The sequence below is a fragment of the Anas acuta genome, chromosome 4 (assembly GCF_963932015.1).
Source record: "Anas acuta chromosome 4, bAnaAcu1.1, whole genome shotgun sequence".
NCBI lineage: Eukaryota > Metazoa > Chordata > Aves > Anseriformes > Anatidae > Anas > Anas acuta.
In genome coordinates this window covers 30871003-30890269 of record NC_088982.1, presented here as the reverse complement: position 1 = coordinate 30890269, position 19267 = coordinate 30871003, and the positions used below count along the sequence as shown (strand labels likewise).

Here is a 19267-nt window from a genome sequence, read left to right as displayed (position 1 = left end):
GGGGCCTTGGCCTTGTAGGATCTGGTTCCTGTGGAAAGCACAATGCAAGGAGGTGTTACGGGGCTTCCTGGGGGAATGCCCGGTTCTGAGAGCTCCTGGGAAGCATCTGGGAGCGAGAGGGGAAAAGGAGACAGGGAGACGCCAGGAAATTCAGAGAGCACCAAGACTGGGATGAGATTTAAACAAAACTAAAGAGGAAGACAACAAAGTCAGACACTTCCTACATGCAGGAGCAGACAGGAGGTGCACTGGATGACAGAAAAAAAATAAATAAAAAAATAAAATAAAATGAAAAGCTTGCCACAAAGGACGTGACACTCCTTTTAATGCCCACAGCTCTCTGCATCTGAGGCCCATTATTCCTCCTTAGAATATCCCCTGCTGGCACAAAGCAAGCTGCCCTGTCTCGAAGCGGATGAGGCCTGAGCACAGCACTCAAGCTTTCTCCTGAAGGCTGGCGGACTCATCAACCAGACTTCCATCTGCTCTCTGTAAACACCGGTGCCTTAGGGATATTTTGAAAATACAGTCACTATTGTGTGCCCTATAAAGATTTTCACAGACATACATGTAAATATGAACTCTGTAGTGCAAACAAACAAAAAAAGATTGTTCCCCCCCTTATTTATTTTTTTGAAAGAAAGCAACAGACCCACAGAGAAATATAATATTTATCCACACAAATGTCTGCTACAGGCCAGGAATTTGGTTTCTTTACCTTCCCGATACCCCTTGAAAGATAACAGCTTTAAAGCTAAGAAGTGCTGCAATTCAATGGCAAGCCAAGTGGTACAGGCAGCATATGCTGCTTTTTAAGTATGTATTCCTTTTTAAGAATAGTTGCTGAAGCAAAAAAGATTAACTGGCATCTTGCAGGAGAAAAGACAGGTATGTTGCATCTTGGTAATACAGAAATAAAGGAGAACATAGTGACACTGAACAACAACTTTTAACTGGAGATACTTTTTTGTATGTGATAAAATTACTTGCAGACCTCAGCCGCAGCACAGGAGATAAGTAGGTTCAGTGTAGGGTACTGAGGAATTTTTCAGCCAAATGTTTATTTCAAGACCCTGATTGCTCCGACCTCACCAAGGATGTGGGAAATCCAGTTGCATATCCATCCTTCATCAGATATTTAATTACTGGCATAACTCTGACAGGAGAGCTTGAAAAACGCAGCCGCAAAAGCCAATAATGACTGAGTTATTCGGAGCTTGTTAGGGGTTGTCTTTCCCTGTTCCTTTCCCCCTCTCTTTTTCCCTCCTGAACATTTTAAATACACCAGGTCTTTCCCAAAGCGGAGTTTTGGAAATTTTAGGGCAAGCTTTTTCCAAGGAGGTAAAATAGGTGCTTCTACAGATCCCCCCTTTGGTATTAGTTCTGGTTCCTGGAGATAACAATCAAGAAATGACCTCAGGTCTCCTAGGCCAGGCACAGGTATGGGCTGTCCATCACGGGCTGAGGATTCACGCCACTGAGCAGCAGGAGGAACAGTGCTTATGGTGAGACTCAGCGAGCAGCAAGCTGGACTTCACCCTTGCCAGCCACAAGTGCCCAGCTTTACCTACAGCAGCTAGCAGCCCAGGCGATACCTGGTTAATGCAGCACAGAAGGATTTTACCATACTTTTCACTAGGGCATAGGTGGCAAAGAAAGCACTAAAGAAAGTACTAGTTATTCCCTACAACCACCCATTAAGAAATCTGGACATACCGACTTCAGCCACAGCTATTTCCTTGTCTAACTAAAAGGAAAAAGTGGTTTCTCAGACACCGATGCATGGCAAAAATCACACACTGCCTCATGATCGCTGCATGGCGCTTCGGTTGACATTTACAGGACAGCCGGCCGAAAGCACCAGGTTTCCAGAAGAGTACTTACAGAACGTGACGGCCCAACCTGTTGCTTTGGGTTGGTGAAATGCTGCGCTTCTTTCTGGGCTGCCTGACTCTTCTCCCTCTCCCACTACGTTTCATATACTCTGCTTTCATGAATAATTTTCCAATAAGCGATACAACTAATGGCACACACAGCAGTTACCTTAAACGCTTCCTAATATTTTATGTGCAAACACATTCAGTAATAATTGCAGCCCCAATCGAGGTGCCTCAGTCAGTTTTCTTTCTTACAAAAGCATGTAAATGTATTCTTTAAAAGTTTTTCTAATAAGTACTGAAGTGAATGCCTGATCGTGCCCTTTACTCGGGACCTAACCTACCAGCTGTTATTATTCCTACAATTACTAATTACACCGCTGTCATGCCAGGGAACCCATTCTGGTGGGCACCTTGGAGGGGCCCTTTGAAAGGCAGCCCGAAAGGGCTAGGCACGTTTTCCATGCATGAGATGTGGTTGGGTTGCGGCACGCTGCCTGGCAGATTTTAAGCAAACAACGGAACGATTTAGAAGAGCTTGATAAAAACCAGCCCGACAGCACCAGCACATATCTATTGTCAGCATCACAAAGATTAATTCAGTATCATTTCTGGTCCACATTAAGGGAGAACTGAGGCTTGTGGGAAGATACATGGCTATCTGGTGAGGCAAGATATATGGTATTGGATCTCGTGACCTGCAGAGCTCCCTTTGAATGAGCGAATACACAGAGGAGTGCTGCAAGATTGTTCCCTTCATTTTCAGAAAATCAGCAAGAGGCAAAGAGCTATCATGTTTAGGTCTGATCTCCTTATGCATCTGTCTGTGCATCATAACACTGTCTTCATGCAAGTAAACAGCCGTGAATCATTTCTGCCTCTCAGATTACACACGGAAGCTTTAACCCAAATCACTTTCCAAACAAGCACGTGGCCAATTTTTGTTTTCCAAGTGAGTTTTCCGACTCTTCCCTTCTTTCGGGTGATAGGATGACTGCATGGACAAAGAAAGCAAGACAGCCCTTCCCAACTTTCCAAGATTTTATTAATTTGCATTTTCCATTTCCTATTGCAAAGGAAAGGTAGCCTGCTCAAAGCTGTAAAAAGCTAACCTTTTCCCTTAAGAGACTTCATCTTTCTTAAGGGACTAAAATTTCAATTGAAAAAAAAAAAAGAAAAAGGGGGAGAAATTAAAAGTGAAAGAAGCAATATTTGGCAATATTTGATGTATTTAAGTGTAAGCCAGATGTGGAAGTATATATCTCCAAATTAAACATTTACTGAGTTGGCAGTGATGGAATTTTCTTCTCACACATGCAAACGTCAAGTCTGAATGTAGTCTAATTTATACCTATGTGTCCACCTGCCACTTGCTACCCAATGCCTCGTAGAGCTAAGCAGCAGTTAAGATTTGCCCCCTTTACTTCTGCACAGCCCCTTCTCCTCTTGGCACAATAGCATCATTTTATCTCTAAATGGTTTAAGGCTGTGATGAAACATCCTAACTGTGAGACAGCAACATGCATGAATTGGATTCAAAGGGGTGGCTGGTTTTCTGAAGCCCTGGGAGGAACATAAAGACTACTAAAAGCAACAATAGTTGTAAGTACTGAAAATCTTGGAAAAAAAAATCAGACCATGCAATTTGTGAGTCATAATATAAAGACACAAACATGATGAACACTGTTACACAAGGAAAGGACTCAAGAGTTGCAGATAAACACTGAGGGGAACACTTTTCCCCCATGCGGCTAGAGGGCTCCAGCTGCCATGTCTGTGGTGATGGGTTCATTTTGATTTGGGCTCCCTACTTTCACACCCCTTGCCATTCATTTTCCCATAGTATCAACAGCATTTGGCTTAGTATTACCTAGAAAGTGGGCAACCAACACAGAAAGCAGTTGTAACCAAAGAAGCAGATGGGTCTGTAAGAATGAAGTATGGTGACGAAGAACTGAAACCCCCCCACTTACCTACTTTTTATGAAGGACAAAACAAAGTATTGCTCTCATCAAATTCTTTAAGATGAGTGTCTCTTTTCTAAGGGATCCAACAGAATTTATTCTATCAGTCAGCAACGTCCTTACAAAAATGGAATGCCAAAGTGATTTTTTTTTCAACCTTGAGTTACTTTACACTGTAAAATCACTAGCAGTATGGTAATCCCTGCTAATCAGGGGCCTAATTCTAATCCTTTTTGAGATTGGTGACTGTACATTTTGGAAACTCAGGATGTTTTCACCTGTTTTCCCCAAACAAAATTTGGATTTAACTCGTGGTCAATATCCATAGCACCCAATCATTAGTGACACTAACGAGCTTCTGATTTGTAGGCTTCCAACCTGACATCTTTTGCATTATCTATGATTGCTGGAGAGTGGCATGCCAAACACCATGAATGGGGCCAGCAGACGTACACCAGGAATTGGTTACCAAAAGGCTTCCCTTTCAGAGCCACCTGAAGTAAAAACACCACAGGGCAATCATAGACATGGCTGACCGTGGATCTTTAAATTCAAGGACAACCTCCTGTTTTATTTGGAAAACAAAACAAAAAGCACCAAAACAAAACAAACATACCCAAGCCCTCACCAAGAAAACACCCAAATAAATACAGCCTGTTTTCCTCCTGTATCCATTCAACATCCTGCTCCCCAAAGGTGGAAGGAGATGCACAAGAAGAGGTGTCACCAAGGACAGGTGCCCCCTTCCTGCTGTACACGATCTGCTCCTAACTCAAGCTGCTTTAATCAATCATTTTGCAAGCAGCCTAAGACTACAGCCTCAGAGTATGTCCTGGCTGGGGAGAAACAACAGCCCAGAATACATCAGGTTGTGTTCTGGGATTACCACAGCCCCTGCATGCAGGTCCCCAACTGGGGTACAGCAGGAGTTTGGCTCTGCCTTGCCACCTGCTCCCCAAGGCGGGAGAAGCTTTAAACATCTTCTGCCTGGCACCACAGGACTGCCCATGGTGGAAGGTGTGAAGTGCATCTCCCTCCCTCTCCGCTCTTGCCAGAGTAAGAAGGGTTGAAGCTGCACTCCTCTGTAAACTGCACTTGGATCTGTGGAGTACGGCAGGGAAGGGAGACGTTGCCTCATGCCCCGTGCTTGGGAACGTCTTGCTGGCCATGATCTGGCTTACAGGTCTTTACAGATTAACAGATGGTATCTTGGTATATACCTGACAATAAAATGGGAGGGAATTCCAACCCCAGCTAATGTTTGGCTGCCAAACGCTACGCCTACTCGTAGCCAAAACAGACCACAGTTGAACTGCAAGAAAAGAAGGGCAGAAGCTGATGGGATGGTTCTTGCCAATAGCAAAGAACAACATGCCGTGTCTGAAAGTACCGGTGTGTCATGATGCACTCCTATCGCAGGCGAGGTGTATCACCACAAAGCCCTGAATGCCGGACCTCCCAAGCTCAGGCTGGTGCGTGCTGGGGCCAAAACCAAACAAGTTTCACTTCTGATGAGATAAGTAAGTGATTTCAGACCATTACTTCAGGGAAAAATCTAGGACCCTTGTTCTACAATAAATGGCTCCTTACCCGGATCTGTTTTAGAAAAGACTGAGTGAACTAGTAAGAAGAAATGAAAACACTGCAACCACAAGCTAGACATGAAGATAAAACACTAGAGAATACACTACCATACATACCATATTTATCACACTGCCACAGAAAATTAACAAAAACCCAGGGCAGAAGTTCACACAAAATCAGAATAGCACAATTCTACTGCAAGACATGAATTTCATCCTCCTTCACACACAGAACTGAGAGGGATGCTCAAAGTACAGTTAAACAGACAAAAGGCAGCCCAAACTTTGTCTTTTGCTGTGCTTCTTCATTCAGCAGACTTTTTTTGGTACTGTTCCATGGAGCGAACATTCTCCATTTTCTTTGAACAAATTGTATTACACTTGTTTCTCATCAGATTACATAAATTAGCTGAGAAGGAATGGATTCAATTACAGTGCAGATTCCAGACCTCTTAAGAACTTACTGCCTAACACATTCCTTTCATTTAATAAACTGGAACCAAATGAGGATTATATCATATAAATAATACTCCCTTGATAGGGCAATGCAATAAAATGGCAAAAATACTCGGAGGAACCACGTAGATCAAATACAAGAGCCTCTGATATTACCCACCGGATTTAAAATATGAACCTCACATAAACCTAATTGTTCCATATTTTTAAGCTGTATTGCGAGCAAGAACCTGATTCAGGGGATACCTAAGACTGAGCTTAATATCTTCTGACAGTTAATATCTTCTGACAGCATCAAACAGCTAATTAAAAAACGTGTTGCAGCAAAGTATTGATTTCTGTATTTAAAAGATAATTTGATAGCTTTGCACAAGATACTAGCCTCTCCTGCAAAATCCAAGATTTACATGTCAATCTCCCAAGTGACTAAAAGTAAATACAACCAAGAGCAAGGGCTTTGGAAAGGTCTGAGTGAGGCAATTTCCCAAACTGAATCATTCTTTAAGAAGGAAGGCAGCATTTTGGAACAACTTAAGCTGATACAATGAATTTAGGAACAACCCTTCTCAACTGAAACACTCATCCATTCTTTCAGCTTGGGAAATAAATGTGCCCTTTACACTAGGACATTTTTATATCTGCCTAAATGTGTAAGTATCTGGGGAAGGAAAATGTGATGAAAAGAGCTAGATTTGAAGCTCGTTAAGAGACTCAAAGGCTGAGGTCACAGACTATGCATACAGTCAAATTATCTCCATCCACAAACAGCATCTGACACATTTTGAAGGAGCATGGAGGAAAATAAAGAGGCAGAGGAACAAGGCTGCCAAGACAAGAATAACCATTAAATGTACAATTAGCTGTAAAAAAAATCTTTATAGATCATTGAAGAATGGCTGAAGACAGTTTTGATGACAGCCTATGTAATCACAGCTTGTCTAACCCTAAAGCTGTATTTAATCTGGCATACAAGTACAAATACAGCACCCAGCAGGTGAAGTTCCAATTTAGACTTATAGCAAGAAACAAGACATATTTATCTATTCAATAAAAAGTTTTACAGGGGACATGGTAAATTCTCTGCCAACAGGAATTTTTAAATCATAACCGTATACCTTTCTAAACTAGCTGTCAATTATCCAGCTATGCAGTATATTCAAGACTTGCTAAACTTTATGGCATAAGTTCTGCAGGAGACCAGCTCACAGAGTCCTTGCAGTTCTTCCTGGGCTTAAAATCTAGAAAACTTTAGACTGAGAAGAATTATAGGCTGTGCAATACACCGAATGGATAATGCAGAACCTATCAGTCACACAACAAAATATAAAGTCTGTTAACTAAAAAACAATATTCCAACCAGAAAGAAAAGATTATAGAGAAGGCATGGGAATAGAAGGCACTGTTTGTGAAGAAATTTTTACCATTTTGCTGTAGAGAACGGATGCAAATTTAGGCCCTTCTCTGTTGCTGTGGTTTGGAAAACAATCCAAACTTTTAATTTAAATTTTAGAGGGATCCAGGCTGGCATGCACTTTCATTACTATTACCACGGACAGCCTTGCATTTCAAAGCCTAGGTCAAAAATTGATCAATTTTTATATGGCATGCACAACACAGGCTAACAAACGAGAATAGCCTGCAGCATAGAGCTCAAGTTCAGCAAAGTTTAATCTTCTATTTAAACTTTTTCAGGGTCAAGTCAAAGTTAGAGGCCTCCACTTCTTCTGCCCATTGCTCTTCCAAAAGAAGCTGCTGGCCACCTAATGGCTAGGTGGGCCTCAACATACCCATATGGATCCCTGCCTCTGCCTACCATCTTTGCCAATGAGGAATGAACGAGAAACAAGACAATATGCCAGAACCCTCAGCCTGCCCATTTCAGCTTATTTGACGCCTCCAGAAAAGGCATCATCGAAATGTGTCTTGTAATACACAAATTACAAATTAGCAGGAGAATTCAGCTTGGTGGCCAGGGAAGGTGGGCCTTTTGTCACATTCTGTACCACCCACTGGTACCCTCCTGAGTTTGTGGACCTGAGAACTCTCCTCACATGCGTGCCGAACTGTGACAGGCCAGGGGCACTCACTCACAAGGGTTTGCAAATGTCTCTGACAAGAGCTCTGCACTCGTTAGTTGAGTTTACATCAACTAGGTGGGGAATAGTGCTTAAAGGGAATTCACTTGTTTCAAACTTCTACAGTACCAGCTAAATCTTTTGTCCTGGGCTTCCTGATACCTGTTCTCTGTCTGGCTGATAACAATTCACAATGATAATCACAAGAGACATGGCAGGAAAAAAGTTCCTGCTCCGAAGATACTGAACTGATGCAAAATGGGATGCTCAACAACACCTGTGAGCTACAGAAATGCATCACTGTTAGAGATGTTCTCTGACAGGGTGAGGCCTGTATGAAAAGCCATGAGTAGGATGCATCTAGAATCACATTGTCTAACCATAAAGGTTTTTTCTTTGGCCAGTGTACCAATGTGCCAACACGTCATGATCTGTGGGTATACTTATATGTAGAGTTACACATTTGTATATGAACCTCATTAACTAGGCTTCATACATTCATACCTAAATATAAATTAAACAAAGTGGTCTTCCTGGAACTGTGCATGCTTTATCTGAACTTCCCTCTACCGTCAACTGGTAAATTCAGATGCAGTTTTCCACGTTATATATAAGGCTGTTCAACTAGAATATAAGTTATGCCTTAACCCCTCCACCCCCAGCACACACCTTAGTTTTGTTTTTTTTTTTAATAGTAAAGTAAAATGAAGCTATATTCTACCCTTAGAGGGAATGAAAATACAAAACTGTCTATGAAGAGTTTGTAGTAGTTTTGACACAAGGGAGGAAAAAAGAGGTTGAAGCTTATATCAAAAGAGACTTTTTCAATATAGAATAAACAGGACTAAGCACAGCTCCTGGATATCAGTGACATCTCTTTTTGCGTATGGTGATAACTTAAAATGCTTATTTATGAGCCTCTAATAATATCCTAATATTTAGGCAGGTCATAACATGCAAAGCAGACACTATGGTGTGTTCGCTCTTGTTCTTAACTCGGTTATGAACACCAACCGACTGTTCATCTCTGTGATTTAGAAGTGTAAAATTTGGAATTTTGCTTCACATCTCAGGCAACGCTGAGAAATTTGTGTGCTTCTTTGCCTCATTACTGACATCTGCTGTACTCTAAATGAATGGCACAACCTCACCAATCCACTTGTTCCCTACAACACTCTATCCTGAACACCAGAATTTGACTTGAACAGCATGCACAGTGATTTGCATTGCTTCCAAAGAAATAATTTGCATTACAGAAAACCACTCTCAGAAATTTGAGAAAATGCAGTAATTCCTTCATACTGGGCACCTTTTCACCAGGAGATAAGTAACAGCATATGGCATGGCAGCGAGCTGTTCACAGGTCTTACATTCTAGCACATGGGAAGAGAAGACTTCCATACTAATTCACAGCACCAGCTGAAATTTTTACAATTTCTTCCCCCGTTGCCAATGACACCTGCTGCCTCACACACAGCTTTGGTGCCCAGGCCCCAGGCAGACCTCAGCTTTGCCACACCTCTTAAAATTGGCCTTCACGTACAGACGCATGCAAGCATCTCTCACGTGTATATCTCTTGGCACAATGGCACAGGATATATCTTAAAGAAAATATATTCTTCTGTTTAACAGCTTACTGATGGACTTTATCACTGATCATAGGTAACACACCACCATATGACTTGTGCACATGACCCACTTTCAAAGTGAAGCATCCTCCCAAGGACCTCATGGAGAGCAGGAAAAGCTAGAGATGGCTACTGCCACATCTCAAGAAGTATGCTCTTACCCATTAAAGCATGTCACTATTTACAGGCTCCTCAGGGTACTGAAAGATGCAGAGACAGGCAACAGCTGTATCATCCTTTTAAAGTTTTATTCTCTGAACTAAACAAATCTGACAGGATCTTTCTTTTAAGCTGTTCTCTATAACTGATTCTGATCCAGTGCAAAACACTTTCACAGGCTCTCTTCTCACCCAAAATCATTTAAATCTCTCTCTCTCTCGCCTAAAAGCAAGTAAGTGGAAACAAATTCAAGACAAATACCTCAGATCTGTTTTCCGAGGCAAAAGTCTCTTCTTCCCACTGAAGTAGGCTTCAAAATCATCTGTTGTCAGTCTGTATGCATAGTCGATGTATGCAGACACCTCCTGGTGACGAGAATTATAGTCACGAATGTAGATTATGGACTGAAAAATACAAAGAAGGCCACAAATGAAGGGTGGAGACATACATATGCACTCAGATTTCTGTGTAAAAACACTTAGAAATGATATAAATATTTTCAGTTTCACCTGGGCCAGACTTCTGTTGAGGCACTCCTGTTACAACATATTATGGCATATTCTTAAGAGAAGCTAAGCAGTGTTGAAACAAAAATAAACATAGATGCAGTATCATGCAATGTGCCCTTGTGTGTTCCCCGTGCCTTCTGCTGCCACTCTGTGAGGGTAGAGATTTTCCATAGGTCCCTGGGCCACATCTGCCAGCCCTATGCAGACAACCCTAATACAGCTGAATGCCACAGGACACCTACTTTTCAGCAACAGAACCGAACGAAGGGTGTTTCTGTGTGACCACACTTTGGTGCTACTGTGCATGCCCTAATTACAGGATCAAAGCAGGTGAGAATGTTACTTATTTTTGGATGTGACTCTACAGCCATGAAAAGGCTTTGCTTATTCAACTTAATATTCACAATGGATTTGTAGCTTTTCAGAAAGACGACAGAGTGGAAACAGGTTACCACACATACACCTCTCCCACGCTATGATCAGGGAACAGAGTGGATCCCGCCAGCCCCCTCTCCTGCAAGACCACGCCTGTGCCGTTTCACTCTTGACAACTGATGAGTAGCAGAGCAAAAATGTGAGCATTCAAATACATGCAAACAAACAGTGCTGCAAAATCCATGCCTAGAAATACAGCCGACCAAAGCAGGATGGCTACAAGTAGGAGAACACAAAAAGAACAGATTTACCAGTCATAAAGTCACGCCTCTGTAAATTACCCAAATAGCTTTTGCACCTACACGTGTCACCGCTGAATTAAAGGTGGCAGTAGGGCACCTGGAAGACAGCAACGCATTCAGCAGCGGTTCTGGCGTGTTAGGGTCATAACACGTGGAAGAATATAGTACATCGGCTCTCATGCTGCTGCTGAAATGCATGTCACGGGCAGAGACACTGATGGGATGACTTTCCACTGATGGGAAACCTTGTTTCCTATTTTCTCTGCACTCCTTCTGTACTCCTTTACCTTTTAATTGCATTATTTTCCAGTGAAACCAAGAACAGCTTGGTAGAAGGCAATTCTTCTTCGCATACCTCCACAATGCAAAAAGCAAAGAAATGATAGGATGAGTGCGGACTTGCAAGACAGAAGAGTTCATGCATCCTGGGACCCACATAAGAAAAAGTAAATGCTGAGAGGAGAGGTTAGTAGGTAGGTGTATGATAAAAGTATTTCTGAGCTCTATGCCTGTTTGTTTTTACTCAGCTGAAATCAGGTGATATTTCTTTTTTGAATACGGGGGAAATGGAAACAATACCACATGGAACTCTTTCAAAAAGCATTCTTTATTTTAACAGCAGCAGATTTCTAGAGTGTAATGGTTTATCTGGCAAGCTGTTGTTATACTAAGACATACTTCCTTTTCCAATTTCACATTTAATTCCATCAAAACATGTGTTACTCATTTTGCAGTTTTGTACCATCGATGTTGTTGATATAAAGAGCCAGAAGAATCTCCTGCAATACGTCTGACCATCTTGAAACATGCCTCCTCCCCTATTCTCAGCATGCCCCATTTTGAACAACCAATTTGTGTGTCTGGACAGCCTGGTAAGGACAGAGACCAGGCAATGAGTAAAAAAGACTCTGCCTACCACACCGCAAGGTGACCGCACGTTGTACCCACGTTTCTGTAACAAAACTAGAGGCATGCTGTACATCTAAAGAACAGGATTCATCATCCTTCAGAAAAGTTAGTTTTATATGAATACCTTGACTTGCATAGTATGATCCAATAATTTGAAGAGCTGACAGATGTTACAGTATTTTTTGCAATATTAAACACAGGGCTATCTTTCAAGGCTCTTCTGCTTATAAAATTTATCTCCTGAAGTAATGTTCACATATTATCAGCTATAAATCAACACCAAACTACAGGCAAGCATACAGACTATCATCAAAATTGCTTTATGAACTCTAAGAAACCAACCAAAATATCTAAACAAAAATGTTTTATGTTAAAGGTATGCTTTTGAGGCCTCTTTCTTAGAACTAAAGGCCTTTGATCCTTCTCATCCGTCAACATGGTTTCTCTTCTTTCCTCATCCATGATTCATTTCTAACCACCTATAAGCATTCATTCATTAAACTGTGAATCAGCTTGAATTTTCTTAAGATACTCTAAACTTGTCACGTCACACCTTTTTGCCCCAGAGAAGACTTGCACAAATTCACACTCTTCTCCCAAAATGATAAAGCTCTTAACTTAAAAATAACTCAAAGAGAAAATAAAAAATAACATTAAATCCATGAAGAGGAAAATCTTCTAAAAGTCATACCGATCCTCTTCTGATTTGCCTCTAACACAACAAGCTAAGTGTGGAGCTTGTGCTTTACATCCATCTGTAAGCTTTCAAGAACATATTGTATGGTGAAAGGTGGAACAGCTTTAATTTAAGATGAGGTTTGAAAGCTACACTTACGTATAGCTTTTGGGCCTAAAAGCAGAACGTGTTTACAACTGGGGTAAACTGACTTATGATTACAACAGTTTGGAACAAATTAGCAACACAGAGTTCCTTTTACTGCTTTTCTGACGAGAAACTAGAGGGGTACAGAAGTGCTGTTTCTAGTTGCACAAAGGACCAAGGAGTTCCTGTAGTTTCAATGGGCTGGGGAGCAGACCTAATGCTGCCTTCAGCACTAGCACACAGGAGGGACTTTGCTCAAAGCCACACAGTTGTGCCTAATTCAGCCATAAATTTGGCTGGCAAGAGCCTGCACATCCAGCTACCAATCAGCTACCAATGCTTTTGAGAGAGCCACAAATAATTCTGGACACAGATAATGCTGGACACGAATGAAACCTGCACTTTACTAGTGAGGAAATGCATATGAGGGCATGTTCCTTTGCCATATGCAAGGGGGAAACAAACCAACAGATTCAGAAAGCTTTGGCAGTATTCAGGGATGGTGACTCTGCCAGGAGAACAAGCAATACATATTTACTTCTGAAATTTAGGGATGTCTCAAAAATGTTGCCACTGCACATAGACTGAGTTCAGATGTTATGCTCCCTCCAGTGCTGATGCTGGAAGAGGCAGCGGGAGAAGGGCTACTGGAAATGCTTTGATAGCTACCTCTCACCAGTGAGGGTTTTATCATGGAAAGGGAAATGGAATTTGCATCCTGCATATCTAAGTTCAAGATTGTAAGAAAAAAAGCTCTGATCTTTTTCAGGTGGCATGAAGAGAAGTTTAAACCCATAGATAAGGGAGATGCAATATTTACAGAGGATAAATATAAATCTCTCCATACATTTATATAAATATACTTGTAATCATTTTCCATATTCATTTATTATACTTCATACATGTATATAAATATATCCCTCTCCCTGGTAGAGATGCTGAGGAGGTAGACAAAGTTCAGGAGTAGGAAACCATGATTTGGAACAGAATAGCATCCTACATTTCTTTGCTTACCCTTTTTGCTTCCATCTTCAGTGGTGTATTTTTACACTAAACAAATATTCTGTAATGCCAATGCTCTGATTATTCCAAAACCTCTTGCATCTACTGCTTCCTATTGACAAAGGCTGAAAATTCATAAGGCTAATTCACTTGGCTATGCTAAATACGGGGACACTTTCTTCAGGAGCACAGGTATGTGATCCTTGGAAAAGGCTAATACCAACCTGTCATATTTCAAACCAGTTTAACAAACAAACAAACAACAAGCCACTGTAAATAACCAGTTCATTCAAATATTTATTGATCTTTTCAACTACATGGACCATTTCTCCAATGCTATCTCCAAATAGGAAATCGGGGAACTGATTCCAGTTCCCCTGGCCTGAAATCAGGTCCTGTGCTGCCAGTTCAAAGCACTGCAAGTAGAGCCATTAGATGGGGATAAAGATGTAATTAAAATCTACTTCTGGGTACTTCAAGCACAGGCAGAAACTCCAAGTAGTACAAATCCTACAGTGTTTAATTTTCAGTTCCATGTCTGTTCGTTTCCCCCCAAATTCTAGAGACTCAGTTCATTTCAATAATTCTTTTGGAATTTTTTTCTGTACCAAACCTAAACTACAAAACTTTTGCAAGTTGTACACTGTGGTACACACTGCTTCCTATAAATCCGTATACTGACAACTATTGCACGTACTGGGCAGGCCGCCTTGCTCATGGCACGCACCTGATTAATCACAAAGATCCTCTCCAGCCTCCTGCACACACTTTAATTTGAACAGCACCCTCAGGGCTGTTTCATCCAACTCATTCAAACCAATGAAACAGAACTGTGTGATCTTTGTGTCATGCTCCAGGTTCATGAAAGAAAAAAGGAAGAATAGAAAAACCATCCAGGCAAGAAAAATAAAAGCTTTCATTTGGCCGCCATATCGATAAACACTGGGGACTCAATTCTCACATACATTAATATCATTACATACTGTTCAGGGAGTATAAAAGCATTTCGGAAGAGGCACAAACTACATTTACCCCTTGCTTACAGTTGGCTTACGCTTTGCTAGCGCTCATGTGGTTAAGAGTCAGGCCCACAACTGTGATGACTTCTGTGCCGAGTTCTTCTGGGTTTTGAAGCATGTTCTTCAAACTGCTTCAAAAGCTACCGAAATCTTCTGGTTAAAAGACATGATCATGCAGCCATGAAGGTCTTCTGCCTTCGTCTCTAGAAGAAACAAACTGCTCCATGCAGAATTTCCATGCAATATCTGAGAAAACATTGTATGCTTGGATCCAGTAGCATTTGCGAGTTTTCAAGTTATAAGAAAAAAATAATAAAAAAACACCTGCCAATGATTCATTCCTATATACATTACTTCATGCACTGGAACGTGTCTCCTGAAACTGGTTTTGATTCCCAGCAAGACTTCATCATGGACACCGAAATGCCAGGACTTGCCCATTATTTGGGGTATATTTATATGCACTAGGAGACAGGTTCAATGTTCAGAAAAGACAGCACACCTGCTTCCACTGACATCTGCGAGCACTGATCAGACTTGCAGGGTCTGAGGAGAGTTTGTTTGCATTTTTTCCTACCTTGTAAACACTGCCAGTAAGAATTACATTCCTCAGACTAGGCTAAATCTTGGCTCTTTAAGATGTTCCAAACCTGAAGGATTATTTCTCCCTGGTTAGAACATCAGGCTGGGACCTGTGAGGAACAGGTACGAGTACCTGCCCCGGACTGCCACGCTGCAGGGACAGTCCAACCTGCGGTCTCAGTCCACTTTTAAGTAATGCTGCATATCAAAGAAGAGCTGAAAACCTCCTGAAAAGGGCCTCACCCCTGTGAGTACTGCCCATGGACAAGAAAGCTGTCCATCACTGTTTTAAAGGTGAAGCAGCAAACGAGCTCTTTGTGCTAGCAAAGGTTATAGCAAGCACCAACACTGTTCAGAAGACCAACTAAATTCCCAAGGAGGGGAGAAAAATGACAGGCAATTTTTAGGAATTAGAGCTAAAAGACATAACGTTGGTTATCTTACAAGAACTTTTAGCTCTCCCTAAACCTTTCCTGTGTCCTTAAGGCAGAACACTGCTGCTCTTTAAGAGAACATTTTAATACAAGCTTTCTTTAAGCACTTCTCTAGCACATCCTAAAGGCTAACAACAGCAGGTTTCTAACTGCATCCCATGGCTTTGCTGGCCTGGGACCTACAAGATGGCAAATTAAATGGAGCATGCCATGATTCACCTTACTTTGGAACTTTTGCAATACAAATCCACTCACGCTGGAGTTCAATGTAGCTGAGCAGACAGAATATGTGGGAATATAAAGAGACCAGCCTGCTGTCTGGTGAAACAGTCTTGTAAGTGCTTTAAAAGCACGCCAACCTGAAGGTAGCTGACGGGAAAGTAAAGACAGACAATATTTAGGAGTCAATTACTAAGCCACTGAGGAAGCGCTTTTCATTGGGACAATATCACAGGTGGGGACCCAGGGGCCCGAGCACAATTAGGCTGGAGGGGACAGGCATAAAACACATTAACAGTTAAAATATATTTTTAACGAGCAGCAATTTATTTTTGTTGTGTCGTGTTTGGCCTTATTTGCCACCCGCAGATCATGTTACGTCTAATAGAAATACCAGTGGGCAACAGTAGTCAGAGAAAGGACCTCACCTCTGTATCTTTAAAACAGATGCTATTCTCATTTCTGCTTTGCAAGTAGGAATGAATTGCTGACCTGGTCTCCAGGCCAGCCGGGAGTGAAAACAGTGTAAAACATAAGCTTGTAGGTTGGGACTTTATCTCTTGCACAATTTGATTTTGGGTGGAGAGAAAGGGAGGGGGACCAGTGCAGAAATGTGTTTTCCTTTTAGCAGAGACATTGAGCCACCCCTAAAGCAAGCCTAGAATGTGCTGTGTGCACATTCCCACGTTTTCAGCTGGGAATACCATTGTCTTGCTGATGCTAATTTTGAAACATTTCTAGAGCTTGCAATACATCTGAAATTACTTCAGTTTCCTTCTCCAATGCTCAAACACACCAAGCAGACTTTTGGAATACATACACCTTTTACCTACCTGTTCCTGCAAAGAAAAAAATGTGCTTAAGAGAAAGCACTGAATCACAGCACCTTTAGTCTGCTTTCTCCTCATCTACCTAAAATAAGCATGATGTAGACTAAAGGTGAAAGTAAATAAATAAGAAGTGATTTTAACAGACAGTTAATTGTCCTGGGACACCAGGACATGCAAAAGTACTCTTTGATATTTTATTTTGTTAGCAGAAACACTCAGACAACAACTTAGCTGTAATTGAAAGCAACTTGTACTCTACCTTGTGTCAAATGACAAAACTCTTGTGGTTCACAGGGACCTATTTTGTACTGGTGTTGCAGGAGTAAGACAGAGAGCAGACCCTACAGATGGCTAAAATTATTACTCAATACTGCAGTTCTCAGACAGTTTAGCTTTCACTGAGGGAAGCAGAAGACCACTATGCTGAAGGATTTCAGGCTTTTATTAGCAACCACCTGTATTCTGTGCATTTACGTGCCAGGTGAAGGGCATCAGAGGCAGTACTTGGGATTTTCAGTGCCAAGACACCTGGTAAAGATCCTGAGAATGGGGCGGCTCAAGTCTAGATGCAACCCCAGCTCTCTGCACACAGACTGCACTAACTATTTTTCAGAGCTTAGCAGCCAGAGGACATTTTAAAAAAAAAAAAAGGCCAACTTCTTATGATATTTAATTAGGAACTGAGGTCAGAAAAACACGGTTCTCCGTCTCAACGGATGACTTCTTTGAGATGGTCAGACTGTGAGTGCTTAATATTTTTCCTTGGTACGAGTAGGCACCACCACAGTTATGCTCTGATAGCAAGCCTTGTCCACTGTCATCATTCTGCCAGCAGCAGCACTGCAGAGACAGCCAGAGGAGGGGCAGATCAGCAGTTGTGCTGCCCGAGGTGACCGTACTTTTACCTGGAAATGACCATGCTCTTGGAGGTGTACCTGAATTCTTGCATATGCAGGGTCCCACGAACCACGCTGCTGGGCACGCGGTACCACTGCACAGCAGGCGCTCGGACACGAGCCAACAGCCCCACTACAAAGTCTGCCTTGTTCCACAGCTCGCCGCGTTTCCCTCGTGTGCTTCTGGGCATATTTCAGAAACGCAGGCAGCGAGACGCATACACACACAATAACCTAACCAACGTTTTTTGAACCTGAGAAGCAGCATTTGTGGGAAAGAATGGCTGGCCAAGAAGCAGATGTTCCAGCTTTCAACTCTTCAGAAAAAAAGAAGAAAAAAAAAAGAGAGAGAAAAATCTGGTTACCCTTCAGAAGAAGAAATGTTTGCTATGTATGTGAAACATGTGCTTCCCAGTCCCTTACTGTTAAGTGCTCAGCAGCTGCTCCAACTGGAAGAAGCTCTGTGGACTGTGAATTTGCTTATCTATGTAAACAGGGTGTTGCCTCGGTTTGAAAACAATATTCTGGCTGAGAACAGGCTGCCGAGAGTGTGAGTTTAGATTAATTCTCTTAGCATTAAAATAAAGGAGCTTATTAAAACCAGAAATGCATGCTGAACCTAAAATTTGCCCAGACACAGCAAAAACACCAGCTCTAGCAGTGAGAAGGTTGCCACAGCTTTTGGGTTCAGCAAGTGCAGAACAATGCTTTTCCTGAAACAGGAGCACGAGCTCTCTGGTCAGCTGCTGCAGGTATTCTCGGAGCAGAATGGAGAGATGCAAGGAGCAACAGAAAGAGAAGTAGAAAGGCAGTTGTGTATATGTAATAGGTAGGAAAAAAAAAAAAGGAAAAAAAAGGAAAGCCAGCGCAGGACGCTCCCATTCCACCTAAATTTATGTGTGTGTGTGTGGGGGGGGGGGACTGCTTTTAAATTGAAACGTATCGTAAAAGAGAACTGCAGGTATTTCACGAAACCCTTTTGTGGAAGCAAGTTTTTCTTTACAACTACTGAAGAACTACAAACCTCTCAGTAAATTCAGAAAACAAAAAACAAAACAAAACAAAAAAAAAATAATGAATGAGCCCACAAAGAGAGAGAGCTGAGAGAAGAAAACCCACGTTTCAGAACTGCTCATGCTCTCTTGAACACAGACCATGTTGAACCACATTCTCCATCGAGGTGCTGGCTGCTTTGGAGAAAAGCACAGCTTCACCGAACTCCACAGCAGGACACTGCATATCACCAGTCCAAGACCTGAACGATCCTACAGGAGGTGGAAAGGTTTTGTTCCAAACCTTTCCTTGCAGGGGAAAGGTTCGGAACCAAAGATTTGCAACAACAGGGAAAATTTGAAAAAGGAGCCTTTGTTGATCAAAACCTTCTACAATGTTTCATTGTTTTCAAAATAGCAGCCTTTAAAATCATTTTGGTAAATCAAACTGCCTTGAAGGTGATTCCCTAATGATATCTACCAAAATTCCTGGACAGTCTGTTTTCTCAGTATTGGCCCCGTAGCTGAGATTTGCTTGCACTGAACTTTCACCAGCTCTTCTTTTCCTCAGCTCAATGCCTTTTTTCCCTACAGCATTTCAGTGCCAATGTTCAGTTTAATACTGAAACAAAT

General features: G+C 41.8%; 1 protein-coding gene across 7 annotated transcripts in view; it reads right to left on the bottom strand.

The window, feature by feature from the left end:
* CFAP299 (cilia and flagella associated protein 299) overlaps positions 1 to 19267 on the bottom strand; it is a 208855-nt gene that overhangs the window by 24535 nt on the left and 165053 nt on the right. For 5 of the 7 annotated variants that reach the window (XR_011096017.1, XR_011096016.1, XM_068680476.1 and 2 more), the window contains exon 4: positions 10004 to 10146. Coding sequence is in view for 5 of the 7 variants with exons in the window: in XM_068680476.1 (XP_068536577.1) it covers positions 10004 to 10146 (143 nt within the window). In the remaining 2 variants the exon portion in view is untranslated. The remainder of the gene's footprint in view (positions 1 to 10003; positions 10147 to 19267) is intronic. The other 2 variants (XM_068680472.1, XM_068680474.1) reach the window with 1 other exon arrangement.